Source organism: Pseudophryne corroboree, chromosome 9 (assembly GCF_028390025.1).
Source record: "Pseudophryne corroboree isolate aPseCor3 chromosome 9, aPseCor3.hap2, whole genome shotgun sequence".
NCBI classification, from domain to species: Eukaryota; Metazoa; Chordata; class Amphibia; order Anura; family Myobatrachidae; genus Pseudophryne; species Pseudophryne corroboree.
The window spans coordinates 66,317,874-66,342,183 of NC_086452.1; the positions used below are offsets into that span (position 1 = coordinate 66,317,874).

At 45.9% G+C, this 24,310-nt stretch overlaps 1 protein-coding gene across 5 annotated transcripts in view; it reads left to right on the forward strand.

Moving 5' to 3' along the window:
* The window catches only part of SLC6A9 (solute carrier family 6 member 9), a 229,477-nt gene that overhangs the window by 132,692 nt on the left and 72,475 nt on the right, over positions 1 to 24,310 (forward strand). The window contains exon 1 of one of the 5 annotated variants that reach the window (XM_063939482.1): positions 4,445 to 4,735. The exons of 3 other annotated variants lie outside the window; for them this stretch is intronic. In XM_063939482.1, coding sequence (XP_063795552.1) covers positions 4,721 to 4,735 — 15 coding nt within the window. In that variant the 5' untranslated portion in view covers positions 4,445 to 4,720. Of the gene's footprint in view, positions 1 to 4,444; positions 4,736 to 5,189; positions 5,213 to 24,310 lie in introns of those variants that run through there. One more of the 5 variants, XM_063939484.1, reaches the window with a different exon arrangement.

The window sequence follows — 24,310 nt, forward strand, 5'->3', positions numbered from 1 at the left end:
TTTTTTATTTAGGTATTTGTATTGGGAGATTTGTGGAGCCTCCTTCTTTATCTTAGAGGCAGCAGTTGAACTTGGATTTGCGCAATTTTTATTCACAACTTTGGAAAATTGAACCAAACGATCAAAGCTTTCGGCCTCCCAGCATGCAACAGGCCCATCCCTATATCCCCACCTCCTGGCTCAGGCAAATTAGTTTTTTGTTTGGTGCGGCAGGAGCCAGACCATGGTCAGAGGGCTGCTGGTTTTTAGCAACCATAAGCTTTTTTATTTTATTTTTATTTTTACTATGTTTGTTGAGTGATCTTCTAAACAGCGTCTTATACGTACCTTGGAAAGAGTCGCTCCAGCAACTCCCCGCCGGGTCACGACAGCGCTTACCCACGAGTGCAGTGCTGTTTCGAAGGGCGTCTGTGTAGGATGTACTAGCAAGTCCAGCAGATGTAACCAGGCTGTGGCCGGAGCACGGGGAAAAGTTAAGGCATCGGTTCCGCTTAGTAGGGAAAACGCGAGACACAGCCGCACTGTTTCGGGATGGAGATTTTAACGAACAGCCGCTGACGCAGCTGCCACCTCAGGTGCACCAGCGCTAGGCCTCAGGGGTAGTTTGAGGCCGCGATCCCTAGGGTTAATGTCAGCAGTGGGGATTAAGACGCTCCCTTGGTCGCCCCTCCCCCCGGTTCATGTCCAGTTTCCTCCGAGTCTCCTGCCATGAACTGAGGTCCTGCTTCCGTCTGAGACGCTGTGTATCTAAAAGGACCCAGTCATAACAAACCTGAATAAGACCCTAAATTTGGAAGGAATGTTGCGGCTAGCACAATACTGCTCAGTGAATCCACCTGATCTCTCCATAGTGGTATTCTACCTACTCACGGGAACGCTAGTGGGTTCCTCAGGATGTTACAGGAAATATTTTTAGAATCTCTGGACATTGTGCTGAGCACCCACAGAAAGTTAAATCTTTGCTGGGTGCCTGTGGTTTCCTTAGTGAATTCAGATCTTGTTGCTAAGGTGGGGGTCAGTTGTGTAATCGGGTGTGTAATAGATGCAGAGGGGGGGGGGGGTAATGAGAAGCAGCTGGATTCCTCTAATGAGACTTCATTAAAGGACACACACAGAAGAGTTTGTCTTCTGCTCTCCCCGATGCTGCTGGTTAACCCATTACTGTATTATCATCCGGCAGATGTTGGGATTGGGGGAAAGGTACTTGTTACGGCATACTGGCTCCTGCTGCCTGTGTTGTGGGATATGTCCTGTACATATCTATGTATACTTTTCCGGCACATACATATTCTGCCTTTGTTCCTAAATCCCATATAGCATCATATATAGTCCTGCGTGGGCCGGGACACAACGCCAGGCTCCTTACCTGAGCAGGAAACTCAGTCTTCTCCTGGTGTTTATATGCTTCAGTGGGGAAATAAGTAGGAAATGGGAGTGGGGCATTGTGTAGCGAGTGGTTTGGGTCATGTTAGACATGTAATTCTGTTTTTATTAGTCATATGGACGGAAAAAGCTATGATGGGCTTGTGGAAAAGGCAAGTATCCATAGAGAATTACCTTACATGGTTATACTACTTCAATGCAACTGTGTGTATGTATATAGATGTGTCGTCATACATCTAGCCTCAATACGCCATACAGAGCGAGATGCCTGGCAACTCTGGTAACATTGGGCGTCTTTTTGCTGAAAATGCATCTTCGTTGCAGAGCGAAGCGACTAGGACGCACGAGGAGATGGTGCTGATTAATCTGATATATGACACTTGTATATTGTGTGTGGCCGAGTCTGTATACGGAGCACAACAGAACCTGTATTGGAAATAAACTGTGGCTGCTACATTGTAGCACTTCATGTACAGATTCAGACTCAGGTCCTTATTCAGAGAAGAATGCAAATCGCTGCATACGCAGCCAGATCTGCAATCATCTCCTCACATGCTGGGGGCAGCCCAGCACAGGGCATAGCCGCCCAGCATGTGTGAGGCCGTCTTCTAATGCGTCCACAATTAGATTGCAGACACATCGGAACTAAGGTTGACCCCCGGCTGCGCTGTCAGGCGGTCTGCCGCCATTTTGTTTTTGGAGTGGCTGCATGTGACTTCATGTAACTGTCCCCGAAAACGCACCCCCCCAACACCTCTATAATGTCCCGACGGCCGCCACTGTCCGCCGGCCGCCACTACCTAGATGCGGCCTCTGCATGCGAAAGCGCAGCTGCGTCCGGGTCTGAATCAGCCCCTCAGTCACACAGATATACAAGTGTCACATATCAAAGTAATCAGCACAGTCCCCTTGTGCGTCATAGCTGCCTTGCAACTAAGACACATTTTCAGCAAAAAAAAAGACCCCGAACACTATATGATTCTCACGGGACCTTGCGTGCCAAGAGGGGCTGCAGCAGTGATGTATGAGCACACATCTGCATGTGTGTGTTTGTCATTATATATAATATATACAGATACATAGAAAACGTATCCATCTAATGGAAAATTATCCATTATACATGAGAATGCAGCAGCCTGTCAATAATTTGGAACCGGTGACCCCTCTGTGCTCCTGGAAAGATGCTTTTATTGTCTCTTTGGAATCTCCCATTAATTAGATGATTAGCGATAATAAATGGGCATCAGTTGCAGTTGTCAGCCAAGAGCGAGAAGGATGTGATGTCACAGGTCGGGGTTTCTTATGTAGCGCAGCAAATTCAATTGCGCTTAACAATTGGATACAATGATAAAACAAAACTGGGTAATAACCAACAGTCATAGAGGTAGGAAGGCCCTGCTCGCAAGCTTACAAGCTATATGTGTTTCCCAGCTACCCCCGGGACACATGGGTATACATCAGATGGTACAGAGTTAAATTAACAGTACAACCCAGCACCAGTAATATAAACACACAATGCTCTGGATCTATTTGTGCATACATGCTACAATTCCACCACACTGCATGCCTACTGTACTACCAAATACATGTCCAACATGATTGGTACTTGAGGTCTCACCTGCGCGCGCACACACACACACACACACACACACACACACACACACACACACACACACTCTCTGTGTACATCTATAACACTATAACATATTGATAGATGAAGATTGATAAAGGTTCCGTCATGTTGGAATTTAATGACAGTTGAGTGAACTCTCCCACCTGTGTCAATGATGTAAACTCCCAGGGTTCCAGCATAACACACATCTACAGTCTCCAAACACGTCTGTTCATTCCATACTTACTCATCACTTACCACCTCATGATGAAAACAGACTCCAGAAAATCAACCAATAGAAACATCACAACATTATCTACAGCTAAAACTGTTTAAAAATACAGAAGAAAGGAAAAAAGCACAGAGAGATGCAAAGTCACATACATGCGTTACAGTATGTCCCACAATAGTGCAATAGTAATGGTGAATAGAAAAAGGTAATGTTAAGAATAATCTATATAATAAAATCAAGTGCTGATAAGAGAAATGGGCAGATGAGGAGGAAGAGAGAGATGGAGCAAGGGGGGGAAAAAGAGGAGAGTATAAGGAGTGGATGGGTGTGCTACAGAGAGAGTTAGAAAGAGAGACAGCAACTGGGACAACACCTAGTATAAAATAAAAGTTGTAGAGAGAACTGATTCTGCAGAGAGTCTCCATTTATTACTATCAGTAGAGGCTGCCACACGGCACTCTTGCTGAGGAAACTACCTCTAGACACCGCTGCCTCTAGTGGCTGTGTCATCACTGAAAGTTTATTTTTACACTTTTATGTACATAATAACATCGTGCACAGCCGTGGCGGAGGTGGGCAGGCCGCAGACAGAAAGTTACAGTGATCCATACAAGGACACATAGAGAGATTTGCCTTTGTGTCAATGCCTCATTGTGCCAGGCTCCCGGGGAGACAGTATGGATTCACTGTGGAATTATTTCAATCTCCCCTGACTTATTAAAGTTTTCTGAGGGAGCCTGCGAAGGGGAGGCCTCCACCTCCTCAACATGTAAATGTCGGGATGTGGCACATAGCAAGATATGGGTGACAGGACAGATAAAAAAATAAATAAAGCCCAAGGGACAGACAAAAAAAGAAGGGGGGGGGGGATTCTTCTATTTTACAAAGGTTGCATGTGCACAATAATCGTTTCCTCTGCTCTCCCCCCCTCTCCTGGCTTTAAATGTTTTGTCGTCTTCCAAGTTAGTTGAGATACCAAAAAGGAGAGGTCATAAGTTCCCTTCCTTTGTCAGGGTATGAAAGTGGGGGGCTCGGAGTTTCTGTGCCTTTCACGGCAACAAGGACTGAATAGAAAGTAGAGGGAAAGCCTTGGTGAGCTTGTGGATGGGGGAAACGAGCCCTGAATGAGTCTCCGCTCCCCTCCTCTGCATATTTTACATCTGTGCCAGAGACTTAATAAGTTTCAAGCCGTTTGAAAGCTTGTCAGGCTGGCAGATAAACGATGTGTGCGTCTTTCACATAACATACACTTCCGCAGAGCGGTATTGTCCTGTGCGGATTTATATCAGGAACCAGTAACTTTCTCCCTATTCTCATTCTTCCCTCATCTGCCCCTGAAATGCTGAATGTCTTCATCTACAATCCTAGGGGCCAGCTGAGTAACGAGATTAACACAAAACGCACCTGAGGGCCTCCCCCCTTTCAGTCCTCCTCGGATTAGCTGGCCGAGAGGAATCGCTCTCCTAGGTTCCACTGATCCGGAGAAAGTGGCGATGGGGCTGTGTGTGGTAGGTAATCCTGTGCCTGGATGTCTTGCGTTTCCCGGATCTGTCTGTTGCTCTTAATTCTGCATAAACTTAGATAGGCGCAAACAGATATATCGACGCACTGTTCTCAGTACTTTCCCAAGTCAGTTGTTTTTGTTGTTCATTCTGTTTCATATAAGCTATATTGTCTAATTTTCCATTTTTCATAGGCTATTTTGTCACTTTTTCTATTTCACGTAAGTTGTGTCATAGTTTTTGTGTCACACTAGTTATTTTGTCTCATTTTCTATTTAATATCAGTTATTTTCTTGCATTTTCTATTTTACGTAAGTTATTTCGTCACATTTTATCTTTCATGTCAGCGATTCTGTCGCATTTTCTATTGTACGTTAATTATTTTGTTACCTTTTCTATTCCATGTCAGCTGTTTTGTCGCCTTTTCCATTTTGCCTCAGCAGTTGTGATACAGATTTGCAGCAAGAACCCTTACAGAATCAGGTGCTGCTTTAAACCTTGTTACAAAATGATTTTTGTAAACCTGAACCTGATCTATAGTGATAGGTTTATTTTATATTCCCATAAGAAAATCTCCTGTTTTTCAGTTCCTCTGACTCCCATTTCCCTATGTGTCCTGTGCATCGTCTCTGCAGCCCTGCCGTCTGTTAGGGACAGGCAGGGAGCAGCATCATATAGAGACATTGTGGTTTCCTACTATAGAAATGTTACATAGAACGCTGCCTTTTTCTTTGGGGGTGCCCTGTATATAGAATGAATGATGCGTTTTGGCGAGAGCCCTGTGCGTTGGTAACGGGGGCTGTGGTTAGCCAACAAATACTGCGCTATGTTGTATAAACATTTCTCGGTTGTAAAGCTAGACGCCAGTGCACAGTCTAATAACTGTTCAATCCCCCCCCCCCCCCATATGATCCAGCTGCCATATTATCATATACGTATTTGCTAATTCCATTATTTCCAAAATTTGTTCTCCGATAAATTGCCATGTTTACTGTGAGTGATTTCAATGGATTCTAATTAGGATTTTGTGTACTTAAGTAATAGGGAATTATTTTTTGTTTATTTTTTACCTCTACAACTTATTTCTCTGTCTGTATTCATATTTTTGGGGGGAATTCAATTGTTTGAAAAGTCGGTTGGGTGTCTGTTTTTTCCTATCTAATAGACAGGAAAAAACAGACACCCAACCGACTTTTCAAACATTTTAATTCCCCCCATTGATTTCTTCTGATATCTTTATGAAGCTGACGTCACAGAGTCGCGAGTTCCATAGATCAGATCAATAAATGTCCCTATTTGATACAGGAAATGAATTGTTTTGTGAAAATACATTTTTCTGCAGGTTGTATTGATGTTGTAATGTTGTGATATTGGAATCCGCTGCTCTTCATGACGTGTCATTACATCCCTGATGCACTGTGTCAGTCACATCATCTAGTATTTATATAATTAGGGGTTAATTAGCCTTAGTGAGCTGTTTGGATTTTTATTCAGAAACACATACCACCTGTCACTGGTAATCCTTAATGTCTAACAAGTCGGGGTCCATACAGTGGACAGTGGATCAGTGCGTGTAGCCGTAATGGTTCCTACGATTGTCCGCTTTCTTATACCCCTTGGTGAGAAGTTACCCAGTGGCCTAAGACCAGTGTAAATATTTTGGCTCCTGGTATTTATTAATTTTGCACAGTTGAAAATAAGCCTCAAAATAGTGCACTGTGTGCTCTCTGTTTGGGACAATGGGTTCTGTGGAGCTGCTGTGTAATAAGTATCTGTGGTGACAGGCTTCTGCTGGAGGTGTAGTAAAATATTTTAGGGTCGGCTTGACATTCTATGTATAGAATAGACACGTGAGGTCATGAAACACCATATGACACTGACAATGGGACAATATGTGACATTGCTTATACGGGTCTGTAGAAGAATCATGTGCCACTCATATAACAGTGATGTATGAAATATCCTATGTTGTGACAGCTCTACACAAAGTCCCAGTCATGTAGTATCCCAGCTGTATGCCCTTTGTAAGCAATAACCTTTAAACAAGGCATCTCTCAGATATGGGAATACCCTTGTTTGTAAGATGAGATGAAAGGCCTGTACTAGTGAATGTAATCCTATATCCTTTAGCCCAGTCGGTTACACCTGATGCAGTCCGTACACTGAACTGTTCACTTTACAGTGTCAGCCGTGGTGGATACACAATAAAATGTGATTGCAGTGAGTGCATTCTGTAAACCTCTGTGTTTCATATATTTATGATCATTTAAAGTACCCATAGGGTATGTTTTATTCCCTTAAAATTCTAGACCAGTGATAGACAACACTTCAGGGGCCATAGGGGCCCTCTAACCTCTGAATATTAGCCTTAATCTCAGCAAGAGGTTAAAAAAACATACATACAGTATAATCAAAGAGACATCTAAAGATTGTAAGCTCACAAGAGCAGGGCCCTCTGCCCTAATGTGCCTCTCCTTCTCTTACTTACACTGTCTTATGCTCAATACTCCCTTCGATGGTACCTAACCCCTGGTTTTCTGTATATACCTTGTACTTTCCCTATATTGTCTCAAACTGTAAGTGCTTTGGGGCAGATGTATTAAGCCTGGAGAAGTGATAAAGCAGTGATAAGTGGAGCTGATTGGCTGGTGAGTTATCACCTTCCACTTATCACTGCTTTATCACTACTCCAGCATAATACATCTGCCCCTTTTTTTCTTGTTGTGCTCATTTGTTCTGTATTGGGCGCTGCAGAACCTTTGTGGCGCCATATAAATAAAAGATAATAATAATAATAATAATAATAATAATAATAATAATAATGTGTAATAGTACAGCAGGAAAGCATGTGTTACAAGCTATAACAAACAAATCAGACATGATGGCAAGAAAATGATGGGGCCGCAGGTGAAGGCTTGAAGGGCCGCATGTGACCCATTGCTACTCCAGTGTGATGAAGGCTGGCACTGACTAGACAAGTGGTTCCCAAACTTTTTTGAATCATGGCGCCCTAGAGTATCAGAATTTTTTTTCAAGGCACCCCTAGACCAAAAGTGTTTAACTAAGAAATGTAGAAAAAAATGTTAAATGAAGTCAATTGAGTTTTTATGTCATCCGTTTATGATGTGGTCACGGACAGGATTCACTTCTGTTTGTTCACATATTTTATGATTTGCAGCCACAAGCACTGGTTTTGACTATTACATTGACCATAAAGAATTTGAGTTGGTCCTGGACCACCAATCCAAGACACCCCTGTAACTGTAAGTGCCCAAATGCACCCCAGGGTGCCACGGCACACAGTTTGAGAACCACTGGGCTAGACTGTTATTGTAACATTTCCACTTTATCTTTCTTTTTGCAATGTGGTACTGTATTAAAACAAACACACATACATTTTCAGCTCAAGTGCTCTGCAGTTGTAGATTGGGTAAGAGCTGGGATTTGGCGCAGTGATAAGGAGCAAGGCAGCGATTTTGGTCTAGGTCTTGCATTGGAGAAGGGAACATTTGGACTTGCTCCTTGCTGCTTGGGTTGCAATAGAAGCTCGTTATGTGCTTATTTCAGGCTGACTGCTCCTGAATGAGAGTGACATCTGTGTGCGCAGCGCAGCTCTCCCCTTCCCCTCTCTCTGTGGCTGCAAATATCTCCCTTCCAATGGTTGTGGCGACTACCCAATACTATAAATACTCCTGGTATACTCAGGGGGCCAAACATTATACCAAACACTGTGCCCTCAGCGCAGAATGTACTTGCCTGACAGAAAAATCACTCAATGACCCAAAACGCATGTCAGGAAATGCAAGAAAACACATTTATTTAGTAGCGTTATATTCAATATTTAAATATATCTTCAGAATATTTAACTTTAGTGAGGGAGACACGTTTCATGGTTTAGAATTTTTTTTTTTCCAGAATTAATGGCCTTTAGGGGGCAGTGTTCCATTGGTGTCTACAGATCTTTCTTCTAATTCCAGAGAAGCCTCTTTGGATAAGATGTTGTCCAGACAAGGGTTTCGTCTTGTTCCCCTGGGATTGTCACAGCGGTAGTAGATTGGAAGAATTTACTAACAATTGTGTTTAAGTGAAAAGTTTGACCTGAACTGCAGCAACGAATCACAGACTGGGTTATATGTGTCTCGCGAAAGTTAGACTAGGCTTTGGAATGCCTTGTGCACAGAACAGGTGGTGTTACCCATGGCAACCACTTACAGTGTGAGGACCATTTTCTACCGCAGTTTGGAATAGGCAGACAAGGGTCTGATTTGTCGCTTTGCACCAGCTGTTCTGTTGCACCAGAATTAGTAAAAATCTTTCGTTATTGCCTGTTCAGCAGGAGCAGCGTAGAAGTGTTTTGTATTTGGAAATAGAAAACAATGACAGCACCACAAAGAGGGTTTCCGTCTTCAGACGACATTGATTTATTGACTTATCACTTGGCCTTTTAGTCACGTCTTAATGTTGTTAGGCTGAGTTATTTACTTTGGTTGCTCTTGAATGTGACACAAAGCTGTTCACTAGATACTGTGGAAAGAACATCCGAGCTGTGTTCTTTTCATGGACAACAAGTCTAAACAACACTCCCTGATTGCATAAACACATGGCTGAAAGGCGCACGTGGTAAAAGTGACCAGAGGGTTTATAGATGCTTATCTTTCACCGTCATGCAAATGTTTGGTTATGATGTAAACAAGCCCTGAAGGCTTCATGTAGACCAGGGGTGGGGAACCTCCGGCCCGAGGGCCGTGTAAGGCCCGCAGAGCCACTTGATCTGGCCTGGCCAGGCTCACCTAGCCAGGCGCCCGCTGAGATTTTGTTACTAGTAGGCGCCTGGCTTCTTACCCTCAGTAGCAGCTGGAGGCAGGAGCTCACCCCTGAGCTCCGGCTTCCGGCTCTGGCAGTGTGCGTGTGCTGCTGTGCGGTGTTATGGGAGAGATGTCATGACTTCTCTCCCATAGTTCTGAGGAACGAGCGGCCAGGCGGAGGGCAACGGTCCGGAAACAGGAGCTGGGCTGGTGAGTATTGTGTTTTTTTTTTTCTTTTAATGTGTGTGTGTGTAAGCGTCGCTACTAAAGAGCATATCTAATGGGGTATAACAACTGACTGGTGGCATATCTAATGGGGGATAACAAGTGACGGGGCATATCTAATGGGGCATAACAAGTGACTGGGGGCATATATACTGGGGCATAACAACTGACTGGGGGTATATCTACTGGGGGCATAACTACTGACTGGTGGCATAACTACTGACTGGGGGCATATCTACTGGGGCATAACTACTGGGGGCATATCTACTGGGGGCAGGCTCATTTTTAAGTTGACAATTTTTGTATGGCCCCCAAAGGATTTTATAAATATCCAAATGGCCCTTGGTAGAAAAAAGGTTCCCCACCCCTGATGTAGACTAATAGGGTGTAGTACTCCTGTCCTGGGAGTACTTGCCCTCACTGGCACTGCACTAGTCCTCTCCGCATGCCGGCTAGAGGAGATATAAACAGCACTGTGTTATATGAGTTCCGGTAGACCGTTGATAACCTATTGGCTAGGCATTCCATGCAGTAATCCTGAAGTCCCTCCCATTGTCATTTATCAGTCCCTGCTGCTGACAATTGATAACTTTGCCAGTAAGTCACATAGTACTTGGCTGGGATATTCACAGTAAATAGCCTGATACTGGGTGGTTAATTATGCTCCTTGGAGGGTTGCCCTGAACTGCGCTCCCAAGTGCTTTGAGACAACCTTCCTAATTTAGCTTGTTCTGCAATATGTAGTGACTGCCGGTCACATGACTACATCCCAGAAGAAGATGTCATATCACCATGAGGGGTACAAAATCGAACACGTTAAATGATCTGTAATCACTGTATGATAATAACCTGCAGGATGTGCCTAAGTGATCTGACTGGCATCTGCCAATCACAAAACCCAGTACAGAAAGCATGCGCTCTCCGATCTGAGTCACAGGAATGCCAGCGTGCTCTGTTGTCATGTTTTTGAACATGTGTTGCACATTTTCTAGTTTTAAATGTTTTTTTGGGCTGTAAATAAAAATCCGAACTGTTGATATTGCAGGTCTCCCGGTGCGAATATCCTCTCACTTTTTCTGTCTGTATTGTCATGTGAGAAGTCGGAAATATGAAAAGGAAAAAAAAAACTACCAAAAAAAAAAAACAACCTAAAACTTGTAATTGTTGGTGCCGTTTGTCACCAAGGAGCTGCATAGTCTCAGGAGATTACAAGGATATTAGAAGTTACCAGTTGAAGGCCACAAGTATTTATAAAGAGCGAATAACTGCATGGTAACTGCAATCTCCCTTTTAGTTCCAATAGAAGGAGTGACAAGTCCTATAATACACAGGTAGCTGTGAGCGCTGCAGTAATGATGGAACACAAATATCATTTATAGGCACCTGTGTGGTAGAAATGTGCTGCTTGCTAACAGATTGCAGCTTTCCCACAGTCTATTGTGTTACGAAGAAATCGGCCAAGGGAATGCATACAAAGTAGGATAATCGCTATACGTGTTGGGGATCTGTGGAGCTAGACAGTAAATCTTCGGTCGGTTTAATGGGTGCGTCTTTAGTAGCGAGAAGAAGCCGTCCTGGTTTATTTCTCACAATTAGCTGTTTTGGCCTCGTCCATTCCTATAGAGTGTAAGCTTGCGAGCAAGCCTTCTCACCTCTTTGTCCGTCCGTTATTTATTAAGGGAGAAAGGTGATTGCACTGGAGTCACAAGAACAACAGAATATAATCTTTTGTTGCTGCCCCCCCATTGGTGGATAAATTGGTTTATAATTCCAAATTCGCAGGGGAGGTGCTTCCTAGAATAACGTGCGCTACATGTCAAAGGAAGTAAATTATTCTAATATGGGGCTTATTCTAATATTGTTGCTTGTGAGTACCCCAAATTAGAATTCTTTCTTTTAACAACTGTTACTTTTTTGTTCAGAATTGTAAAGCGTGACGGAATATGTTATATGCTATATAAATATGTTAATAATATCTAAAATCTCAGAATTATTTTATTGATAAACGTTTCAGTAGAAAAACGTTATTCGAAAATGGGAGAAGTGACTGAGACATTAAAGTCTTATTAAACATTTGGGGGGGCAATTTACTAAGCAGTGATAAGAGCGGAGAAGTGAGCCAGTGGAGAAGTTGCCCATGGCAACCAATCAGCACTGAAGTAACATCTATAATTTGCATACTATAAAATGATACAGAGCTGCTGATTGGTTGATGAGGCAATTTCTCCACTGGCTCACTTCTCCGCTCTTATCACTGCTTAGTAAATGTCCCCCTAAATTTTACTTTGCAGAATTCCTCTCCCCCATCCTGCCCATTGTCTGTGTAGGAACACGTGTGTCAGATATAACTCTTCTTCTTTTGTGCCAGAGGGCAATTCAGGTTGCCGTGGGACCTGTGAGTCGATGAAACTTCCGCCTTTGTTGCGCCCGAGTGAATGGCGCAGCGGAAGGAACCCCCACCCTCGCGCACACTAACTGTCAGAGTTTGGAGATGAGCTTCTCAACCGTAAATCATTGGTGTTGGGAGAATTTGTCCAATGATCTACAGACTGCCCACGTCGGCGATGAATTTCATTACATTTCAAACAAACCAGCCAAAAGGCATGTGGGGACCACTGGCGGAATGAAGGCTTTGTGAATAGAGACCACAAATTAGCATTTGAAAAAACGTCGAAGCTCTTCCGACAGCGTGAGATTCTCCCTAAATATATCATAAAACATCCGAGTGTCCTATCCTCCCAAACACAACCGTATAACATGGTTACTGCTAATGTAGGTGACGCCTCAGTCCGTATATTTGTATAGTGTCATGACGAATATCAGTCTTTGCTGTAACCAATGTTGCCGTTAATTGTTTTTTTATTATTATTATTATATGACAACAGTCTTCAATATAGTGGGCGGGATGTATTAACATACATCGCCGCACCTCGCCGGTTACCGCAGCGATGTTGATCGCGTATGTACTAACCTATGCGATCAACATCGCGATGCGGTGACGGAGGCCCCCCGCCGATACCTGTTAGGTGGTCTGCGGGGGGTCTCCGTCACCTCCATGGGGTCCCCACACAGGATAGATGCAGGGAAGCAGCAGCAGGCTGCCCCCGGCGCCTCCTCCTCCCCCCTGCAGCCGGAAGGACGTCCGGCTGCGTTGCTAGGGGGAGGAGGAGATTACCTTCCGGGTCCGGGGCATCATGGAGGAAGGTAAGCTGGGGGGGAGGGGGGGAGGCGTCTGCGGCGGTGTCGACGGTGTCGGCGGGTTGCGGCGGTCGGCGAAAAGAAGCCCATAGGCTTCTTTAGGGTATCGCCATCCAGAGATGGCGATACCCTGGACGCCGAAAACGCGGCGGTAGGGTGTTAGTAAATATGAAAATGCGGTAAAACCCCCGTTTTCGGGGGTTTTACCGCATTTTTGCTTTAGTATATCCCGCCCAGTGTGTGTGTGTGTATGTGTGTGTATATATATATATATATATATGTTATAATTATGTCCTCACAGGCTGATCAGAAATAAAGTCACTGTGGACTGTGGAAGGTGGGGATGTGGGAAATGGTCAGCTGGGCGTAATTTTGCTCATTGTCCACCAGCTTCAAACTTACTTTGTAGAGCTGTCTGTTGCAGTGACGTGTTCTTTGCAGTCTGTATTGAGCAGTACAAATGTGGAGCTGTCTGTATTACATGTTTCCTGAGAGTGGGGAGACAACGGGACTGTCTGTATTACATGTTTCCTGAGAGTGGGGAGACAACGGGACTGTCTGTATTACATGTGTCCTGAGAGTGAGGAGACAACGGGACTGTCTGTATTACATGTTTTCTGAGAGTGGGGAGACAACGGGACTGTCTGTATTACATGTGTCCTGAGAGTGAGGAGACACCGGGACTGTCTGTATTACATGTTTCCTGAGAGTGGGGAGACAACGGGACTGTCTGTATTACATGTGTCCTGAGAGTGAGGAGACAACGGGACTGTCTGTATTACATGTTTTCTGAGAGTGGGGAGACAACGGGACTGTCTGTATTACATGTGTCCTGAGAGTGAGGAGACACCGGGACTGTCTGTATTACATGTGTCCTGAGAGTGAGGAGACACCGGGACTGTCTGTATTACATGTGTCCTGAGAGTGAGGAGACACCGGGACTGTCTGTATTACATGTGTCCTGAGAGTGAGGAGACAACGGGACTGTCTGTATTACATGTGTCCTGAGAGTGAGGAGACACCGGGACTGTCTGTATTACATGTGTCCTGAGAGTGAGGAGACAACGGGACTGTCTGTATTACATATTTCCTGAGAGTGAGGAGACACCGGGACTGTCTGTATTACATGTGTCCTGAGAGTGAGGAGACACCGGGACTGTCTGTATTACATGTGTCCTGAGAGTGAGGAGACAACGGGACTGTCTGTATTACATGTGTCCTGGGGTTCATTATGAAATACCGATTGCCGGGATACCGACAGCGGCGCCCCAGCCACCAGTATGCCTGCAGCGGGACGAGCGCAAAAACCCCTTGCGGGCTCGATGCGTCTGCCATGCTGCGGGCACGGTGGCTCGCTGCGCTTGCCACAGGTTATATTCTCCCTTTATGGGAGTCGTGGACAACCACAGAGGGAGAATTGCCTGTCTCGCCAGTATTCAGGCGCCGGCATTGTACCGCCAGGATCCCGTCCGCTTCCTGTCCTGAGAATGTGGGGACACCAGGACTGTCTGTATTACATGTGTCAGGAGAGTGAGGAAACAACGGGACTGTCTGTATTGCATGTGCCCTGAGAGTGAGGGGATAAAGGGACTGACTACTGTATTACATGTGTCTTGAGAGTGGAGACACTGGGACTGTCTGTATTTTATGCGTCTTGAAAGTGATGACACATCGGGACAGTCTGTAATGCACGTGTCCTGAGATTGAGGGGATAAAGGGACTGTCTGTATTACATGTGTCCTGAGTGTGAGGAGACATGAGGACTGTCTCTATTACATGCGTCCTGAGTGTGAGTGACATCAGGTCAGTCTGTATTACATGTGTCCTCCTGAGTGTGAGTGACATCAGGACTGTCTATATTACATGTGTCCTGAGTGGAAGTGACCTCAGGACTGTCTATATTACATGTGTCTTTAGAGTGAGGGCACACCGGGACTGTCTGTATTACATGTGTCCTGAGAATGAAAAACAATTGGACTGTCTGTATTATATGTGTCCTGAGAGTGAGGGGACATCAGGTCAGTCTGTATTACATGTGCCCTGAGAGTGAGGGGACATCAGGACTGTCTGTATTACAGTACATGTGTCTTGAGAGCGAGGGGATACTAGGACTGCCTGTATTACACGTGTGAGAGTGAGGAAACAAAACAACAGTACTGTCTGTATTACATCAGGGCCGTATTCAGGTGTGTGTGTGCAGTGGCGGATCCAGCAGGGGGCGATGAGGGCGATCGCCCCTCGTAACACACCGACCCATCCCCGCACACTTGTTATTCCTGTGGCCAGCAGAGCCAGAGGTTAGGGGAGCTGTGCGCGACATCCGGGACCTGGCCATGCTGGCCACATGCATGCAGAGCAGCTGCGACTGCGCCGTGTGGAACCACCCACTGTGGCGGCGGCGGCAGCAGCACACCTCTCTGTGCGCCGCGGAAGAGTTGCCGTCACCATGTCTGACTACCCCGCAGCCAAGCCCCAGACCAGGAATCGCATGGATGGATGCCGACTCCTTACCGAGGGCCCGACAGGTGAGGGGCGTGGAGATGACAGGAAGCGAGTGGCTGGTGATGAGAGCGCGGCCGGTGTGCTGTGCTGGGGACAGCCAGGGCACAGATGGAGGAGGAGAGCTGGGTGGACGGGACTCTTGTGTGTGCTGTGTATCACTAGTGTCTGTTAGTAGTGTGTGCTGCGTATCACTAGTGTCTGTTAGTAGTGTGTGCTGTGTATCACTAGTGTCTGTTAGTAGTGTGTGCTGTGTATCACTAGTGTCTGTTAGTAGTGTGTGCTGTGTATCACTAGTGTCTGTTAGTAGTGTGTGCTGTGTATCACTAGTGTCTGTTAGTAGTGTGTGCTGTGTATCACTAGTGTCTGTTAGTAGTGTGTGCTGTGTATCACTAGTGTCTGTTAGTAGTGTGTGCTGTGTATCACTAGTGTCTGTTAGTAGTGTGTGCTGTGTATCACTAGTGTCTGTTAGTAGTGTGTGTGTGTATCAGGGACGTGCAGTGAGCTGTATGTATGTATGTATGTATGTATGTATGTATGTGGTGTGTATCACTAGTGTGTGTGTGTGTGTGTGTGTGTGTGTGTTAGTAGTGCATGTATGGTGTATCACTAGGGCCTAGTGAACTGGAAGGGGGAGGAGTCCAGAATCATTTTAAAACCGCCCCCCCTATAGGAAAAGTCTAGATCCGCCCCTGTGTGTGTGTGGGGGGAAACAGGGCGAAACCCCCCCCCCCCAACATAGTCATAGCCATGCCCACTTTGCTGCTCTCCACACTATCCAGTGGGCAGGTAGCCCAGTATGTACGTATGAGTGTAGCACACACACACCCGAGCTAGGTGTAGCGGGACCGGTGCAATCACTCACCAGCTGGGTACCAGCGCTCTGGTGCAGGCAGGTCACGCGTATGACCCCTGTTGCTCCGGCCAGGGTGGGTAGCAGCTAGAGCGGGTGCGGACGGCCCTGACATTCCAGGGCACGGGCGGTAGTCGGTGACTGTGCAGCAGTGGCGGTAAGGCGGGAGGGACACGGTCTCTGGCGCGGCAATTCCCTTCCTATCAGTTTTGTGTCCAGTTACTGAGGCTTCTGGCTCTCTGCTGCTGTGGAGTGTCACAGCGTAAGGAATATTACAGGGTGATATTATAGAGCTGTCGTGGTGTGTGCATCAGACAGAGTCTGATTACATTGCAGTGGGCACTGGGCTAGGAAAACATGGGGCATTAGGCAATGGGCATTAGTATACAGTAATTAAGCACTTAAGGTGAGATAACTAAAACAAAATCACCAAGTAGGCGCACAATACCAATGATGTTGATAAAAACACAATTTATTAACATAAAACCAATGACAAACTGATTAAAAAACACAACACTACACAGAGCATATAACTGAGGTATTATACCTTATAATTCACACATAAAGTGTATTATTAAGTGAAAGGGACACTGAAATGCAGGAGAACCCGTCTCTGTAAGATAGGGTTAATCTGCCCCTCTGCCTCTTGAAGAAGCCGCCTTAGGTGCGGAGAAACGCGTTGAGGGTACAGAAGAAAGGGCCACACTTGACCATTAAGTGTCCCACGGAGCACGACATCCATCACTTTCAGCTGTCCGTTACAAGTCACCGGTGAATGATCCAGCCTGTGATTCAATCATTCCACTCTAACTCTCCTTGCATTTGGAACATTGTTACCTCCTGCCCGGCCGGGCGTCGCTCAGCAAGCTGGAGGATCTGTATGGTGGTCTGATACAGGCAACTGGTGCTGCACAGAAAGAAATGGCTTTCATCTGAATATACCGCTGACGGATGTCTCACCCATGCACAGGGTGATAACAAGCGGTTCCTTAACCATTTATCCCGTGCAGCAAGAGATCATTACGTCTCTGTGAGTAACATTAATCGGTTGGTTTATACTGCTCCAAGGAAACATTATTTAAATCCGGATACCTTTATGGTCACAAACGCTTATTACATCAGTTTACAGGACTTCCTTTTCATTTAAACTGTCTGATATGGAATTAATGTGAGAGATTAACCCTATCTTACAGAGACGGGTTCTCCTGCATTTCAGTGTCCCTTTCACTTAATAATACACTTTATGTGTGAATTATAAGGTATAATACCTCAGTTATATGCTCTGTGTAGTGTTGTGTTTTTTAATCAGTTTGTCATTGGTTTTATGCTAATAAATTGTGTTTTTATCAACATCATTGGTATTGTGCGCCTACTTGGTGATTTTGTTTTAGTTGTTTTACTTTCAGGAGGCCGGCTACCTCCTTACCAAGTGGCTGCCATTATCAGTGCTATATTTGCACGACCCTGTTCAGCGCCTAAAAACCTTTTTTTCGTTTGTACTTAAGGTGAGATGTATCAAACCTTGGATCCCAGCCCTCCCTCTCTCTCTTTCTCTCTTCTGACCTCTATTGGACAGTTAGGACGAGAAGTGGGAGGAGTAATGAGTGGAGGGGCGGAGTCAGGAATCATTAATACCCCCCCAAAAGAAAAGTCTAGATCCGCCCCTGTATTACATGTGTCCTTAGATTGTGGGGATAAAGAGACTGTATTACATGTGTCCTGAGAGTGAGGGAACACCAGGACTGTCTGTATTACATCTGTCCTGAGTGTGAGTGACATCAGTACTGTGTGTATTACATGTGTCCTGAGTGTGAGTGACATCAGTACTGTGTGTATTACATGTGTCCTGAGTGTGAGTGACATCAGTACTGTGTGTATTACATGTGTCCTGAGAGTGAGGGAATACCAGGACTGTCTGTATTACATGTGTCCTGAGAGTGAGGGAACACCAGGACTGTCTGTATTACATGTGTCCTGAGAGTGAGGGGACACCAGGACTGTCTGTATTACATGTGTCCTGAGAGTGAGGGAACACCAGGACTGTCTGTATTACATGTGTCCTGAGAGTGAGGGAACACCAGGACTGTCTGTATTACATGTGTCCTGAGAGTGAGGGAACACCAGGACTGTCTGTATTACATGTGTCCTGAGAGTGAGGGACACCAGGACTGTCTGTATTACATCTGTCCTGAGTGTGAGTGACATCAGTACTGTGTGTATTACATGTGTCCTGAGTGTGAGTGACATCAGTACTGTGTGTATTACATGTGTCCTGAGAGTGAGGGAACACCAGGACTGTCTGTATTACATGTGTCCTGAGAGTGAGGGAACACCAGGACTGTCTGTATTACATGTGTCCTGAGAGTGAGGGAACACCAGGACTGTCTGTATTACATGTGTCCTGAGAGTGAGGGAACACCAGGACTGTCTGTATTATATGTGTCCTGAGTGTGAGTGTCATCAGTACTGTCTGTATTACATGTGTCCTGAGTGTGAGTGACATCAGTACTGTGTGTATTACATGTGTCCTGAGAGTGAGGGAACACTAGGACTGTCTGTATTACATGTGTCCTGAGAGTGAGGAAGCACCAGGACTGTCTGTATTACATGTGTCCTGAGTGTGAGTGACATCAGTACTGTCTGTATTACATGTGTCCTGAGTGTGAGTGACATCAGTACTGTGTGTATTACATGTGTCCTGAGAGTGAGGGAACACTAGGACTGTCTGTATTACATGTGTCCTGAGAGTGAGGGAACACCAGGACTGTCTGTATTACATGTGTCCTGAGAGTGAGGGAACACCAGGACTGTCTGTATTACATGTGTCCTGAGTGTGAGTGACATCAGTACTGTCTGTATTACATGTGTCCTGAGTGTGAGTGACATCAGTACTGTGTGTATTACATGTGTCCTGAGAGTGAGGAAGCACCAGGACTGTCTGTATTACATGTGTCCTGAGTGTGAGTGACATCAGTACTGTGTGTATTACATGTGTCCTGAGAGTGAGGGAACACTAGGACTGTCTGTATTATATGTGTCCTGAGAGTGAGGGAACACCAGGACTGTCTGTATTACATGTGTCCTGAGAGTGAGGGAACACCAGGACTGTCTGTATTACATCTGTCCTGAGTGTGAGTGACATCAGTACTGTGTGTATAACGTGTCCTGAGAGTGAGGGAACACTAGGACTGTCTGTATTACATGTGTCCTGAGAGTGAGGGAACACCAGGACTGTCTGTATTACATGTGTCCTGAGAGTGAGGGAACACCAGGACTGTCTGTATTACATGTGTCCTGAGTGTGAGTGACATCAGTACTGTGTGTATTACATGTGTCCTGAGAGTGAGGAAGCACCAGGACTGTCTGTATTACATGTGTCCTGAGTGTGAGTGACATCAGTACTGTGTGTATTACATGTGTCCTGAGAGTGAGGAAGCACCAGGACTGTCTGTATTACATGTGTCCTGAGTGTGAGTGACATCAGTACTGTGTGTATTACATGTGTCCTGAGAGTGAGGAAGCACCAGGACTGTCTGTATTACATCTGTCCTGAGTGTGAGTGACATCAGTACTGTGTGTATTACATGTGTCCTGAGAGTGAGGAAGCACCAGGACTGTCTGTATTACATGTGTCCTGAGAGTGAGGGAACACCAGGACTGTCTGTATTATATGTGTCCTGAGAGTGAGGGACATCAGTACTGTCTGTATTACATGTGTCCTGAGTGTGAGTGACATCAGTACTGTGTGTATTACATGTGTCCTGAGAGTGAGGGAACACTAGGACTGTCTGTATTACATGTGTCCTGAGAGTGAGGGAACACCAGGACTGTCTGTATTACATGTGTCCTGAGAGTGAGGGAACACCAGGACTGTCTGTATTACATGTGTCCTGAGTGTGAGTGACATCAGTACTGTGTGTATTACATGTGTCCTGAGAGTGAGGGAACACTAGGACTGTCTGTATTACATGTGTCCTGAGAGTGAGGGAACACCAGGACTGTCTGTATTACATCTGTCCTGAGTGTGAGTGACATCAGTACTGTGTGTATTACATGTGTCCTGAGAGTGAGGAAGCACCAGGACTGTCTGTATTACATGTGTCCTGAGTGTGAGTGACATCAGTACTGTCTGTATTACATGTGTCCTGAGTGTGAGTGACATCAGTACTGTGTGTATTACATGTGTCCTGAGAGTGAGGAAGCACCAGGACTGTCTGTATTACATGTGTCCTGAGAGTGAGGGACATCAGTACTGTCTGTATTACATGTGTCCTGAGAGTGAGGGACATCAGTACTGTCTGTATTACATGTGTCCTGAGTGTGAGTGACATCAGTACTGTGTGTATTACATGTGTCCTGAGAGTGAGGAAGCACCAGGACTGTCTGTATTACATGTGTCCTGAGTGTGAGTGACACCAGGACTGTCTGTATTACATGTTTCCTGAGAGTGAGGGACACCAGGACTGTCTGTATTACATGTGTCCTGAGAGTGAGGGACACCAGGACTGTCTGTATTACATGTGTCCTGAGAGTGAGGGACACCAGGACTGTCTGTATTACATGTGTCCTGAGAGTGAGGGACACCAGGACTGTCTGTATTACATGTGTCCTGAGAGTGAGGGAACACCAGGACTGTCTGTATTACATGTGTCCTGAGAGTGAGGGACACCAGGACTGTCTGTATTACATGTGTCCTGAGAGTGAGGAGACAACGGGACTGTCTGTATTACATGTGTCCTGAGAGTGAGGGACACCAGGACTGTCTGTATTACATGTGTCCTGAGAGTGAGGAGACAACGGGACTGTCTGTATTACATGTGTCCTGAGAGTGAGGGACACCAGGACTGTCTGTATTACATGTGTCCTGAGAGTGAGGGACATCAGTACTGTCTGTATTACATGTGTCCTGAGAGTGAGGGACATCAGTACTGTCTGTATTACATGTGTCCTGAGTGTGAGTGACATCAGTACTGTGTGTATTACATGTGTCCTGAGAGTGAGGAAGCACCAGGACTGTCTGTATTACATGTGTCCTGAGTGTGAGTGACACCAGGACTGTCTGTATTACATGTTTCCTGAGAGTGAGGGACACCAGGACTGTCTGTATTACATGTGTCCTGAGAGTGAGGGACACCAGGACTGTCTGTATTACATGTGTCCTGAGAGTGAGGGACACCAGGACTGTCTGTATTACATGTGTCCTGAGAGTGAGGGACACCAGGACTGTCTGTATTACATGTGTCCTGAGAGTGAGGGAACACCAGGACTGTCTGTATTACATGTGCCCTGAGAGTGAGGGACACCAGGACTGTCTGTATTACATGTGTCCTGAGAGTGAGGAGACAACGGGACTGTCTGTATTACATGTGTCCTGAGAGTGAGGGACACCAGGACTGTCTGTATTACATGTGTCCTGAGAGTGAGGGACACCAGGACTGTCTGTATTACATGTGTCCTGAGAGTGAGGGAACACCAGGACTGTCTGTATTACATGTGTCCTGAGAGTGAGGGACACCAGGACTGTCTGTATTACATGTGTCCTGAGAGTGCGGGGATACCAGGACTGTCTGTATTACATGTCCTGAGAGTGAGGGACACCAGGACAGTTTGTTGAGTTGGGGTCGGGTGACTAGCAGTCGGGATCTTGTTGTTGTTGGTCAGCAATCACGACCGTCAGGATGCTGGCAGGGGGGTGAGCGCAACAAAGCCCCTTGCAGGCCCGCTGCGCACGCCACACTGCGGGCCCGGAGTCTTGCTGCTCTCGCCACAGGTTCTATTCCCACTCTGTGGGTGACATGGACACCCACGAGTGGGGATAGCCCTGGTTTCCCTGCCGGCATTCTGGCGGTCAGAATCCCGGTGTCGGTATGCTAACTACATCCCCTGTTTGTATTACTGACAGTGAAGGACACCAGGACTTTCTGTATTACATGAGGAACTTTAGTGTGTTTGAAGGTTTATACACGTTGAGTTTCCCGGGTGGTATTCATGTAACCAGCGGTCGGGAGACCGACAGTCACATGACCTCCTCCAGCATCCCGACCCCTCACTATCCCGATGGTCGGCATGCCGACCAACAGGGACTATTTCCACTCGGGGGTGTCCACGACACCCATAGAGTGGCGGTCACCATTTTTTTGGGACTGTCCCACTGTCCCACCCGCGGGCTGCAGTGTCCCACCCACGGTGGGGGAGGGGGGGGGCAGTTGGGAGGCCCCTGTCACTGCTCTGCTTAGCAAGTGCACAGCGTCTATTCACAGGACACAGAGGGAGTGGGGGCATGCCAGCAGCTCACAGAGCGCTGGCCATGCCCCCTCAGTGACAGAAAACGGGGGCGTGGCAAGCGTCAGGCGGCAGTCTCGCAAAGCCATGCCCCTTTTTGCTGAGGCCACGGCCCTTTTCGGGCGGGCGCGGCTTCCCAGCGCAAAGGAATCCCGCTTCAGCTGAATTCAAAGTTGAGAGGTATAATATCCAGAATGCTTGGGACCAGAAGTATTTTGGATATCGGATCTTTCCATATTTTGCATACCCTAATGAGATTCCTTGGGGATGGGGCCCAAGTCTAAGCACAGAATGCATTTATGTTTCCTACACACCTTGGCCCTCATTCCGAGTTGATCGCTAGCTGCCGTTGTTTGCTGCATAGTGATCATTTAATAAAACGGCAAAACTACGCATGCGTATGGGCTGCAATGCGCATGCGTGGCGTACGGGTACAAAGAGCATCGTTGTTTTGCACTGCTTCTACCGACGATTCCATTCGCACAACCGAACGCAAGGAGATTGACAGGAAGAGGGAGTTTATGGATGTCAACTGACCGTTTTCTGGGAGTGTTTGGAAAAACGCAGGCGTGTCCAGGCGTTTGCAGGGTGGGTATCTGACGTCAATTCCGGGACCTTCGTCGCAACAATCATCGCACAGAATAAGTAACTACAGGGCTGGTCTTGTTTTGCACAAAAGATTTTTGTACCGCTCGGCTGCACAGGCGTTCGCACTCTTGTAAAGCGAAAATACACTCCCCCGTGGGTGGTGATTATGCGTTTGCACTTCTTCTAAAAGTAGCTAGAGAGCGATCAACTCGGAATGAGGGCCTTTATACACACAGCCTTTATATAATTTTATACAATATTTCTAATAGATTTGTGCATTAAACAAAGATTGTGTTCATTGGGCCATCAGAAAACAAAAGCTTCAGTACCTCAGTCTGGTTAAAAAAATTCTGTATTTCATAATATTAGTAACATACATAATAACTAAGGGCCTAATTCAGATCTGATCGCAGCAGCAAATTTGTTAGCTAATGGGCAAAACCATGTGCACTGCAGGTGGGGCAGATATAACATGTGCAGAGAGAGTTAGATTTGGGTGGGTTATTTTGTTTCTGTGCAGGGTAAATACTCGCTGCTTTATTTTTACACTGCAATTTAGATTTCAGTTTGAACACACCCCACCCAAATCTAACTCTCTCTGCACATGTTATATCTGCCTCCGCTGCAGTGCACATGGGGGGTAATTCCAAGTTGATCGCAGCAGGAAATTTTTTATCAGTTGGGCAAAACCATGTGTACTGCAGGGGGGGCAGATATAACATTTGCGCAGAGAGATAGATTTGGGTGGGTTATTTTGTTTCTGTGCAGGGTAAATACTGGCTGTTTTATTTTTACACTGCAATTTAGATTGCAGATTGAACACACCACACCCAAATCTAACTCTCTCTGCACATGTTATATCTGCCCCCCTGCAGTGCACATGGTTTTGGCCAACTTCTAACAAATTTCCTGCTGCGATCAACTCAGAATTACCCCCATGGTTTTGCCCATTAGCTAACATATTTGCTGCTGCGATCAGATCTGAATTACCCCCATAGTTAATGAGGATGAAAAAAGACAAGTTGTCCATCAAGTTCAACCTTTATTTTTGATCCAATACTATTCTCTATATAAACATAGATTTACCCATAATGACTCAAGTGAAGACCGCTTTTTGTCTAGTTGACAACT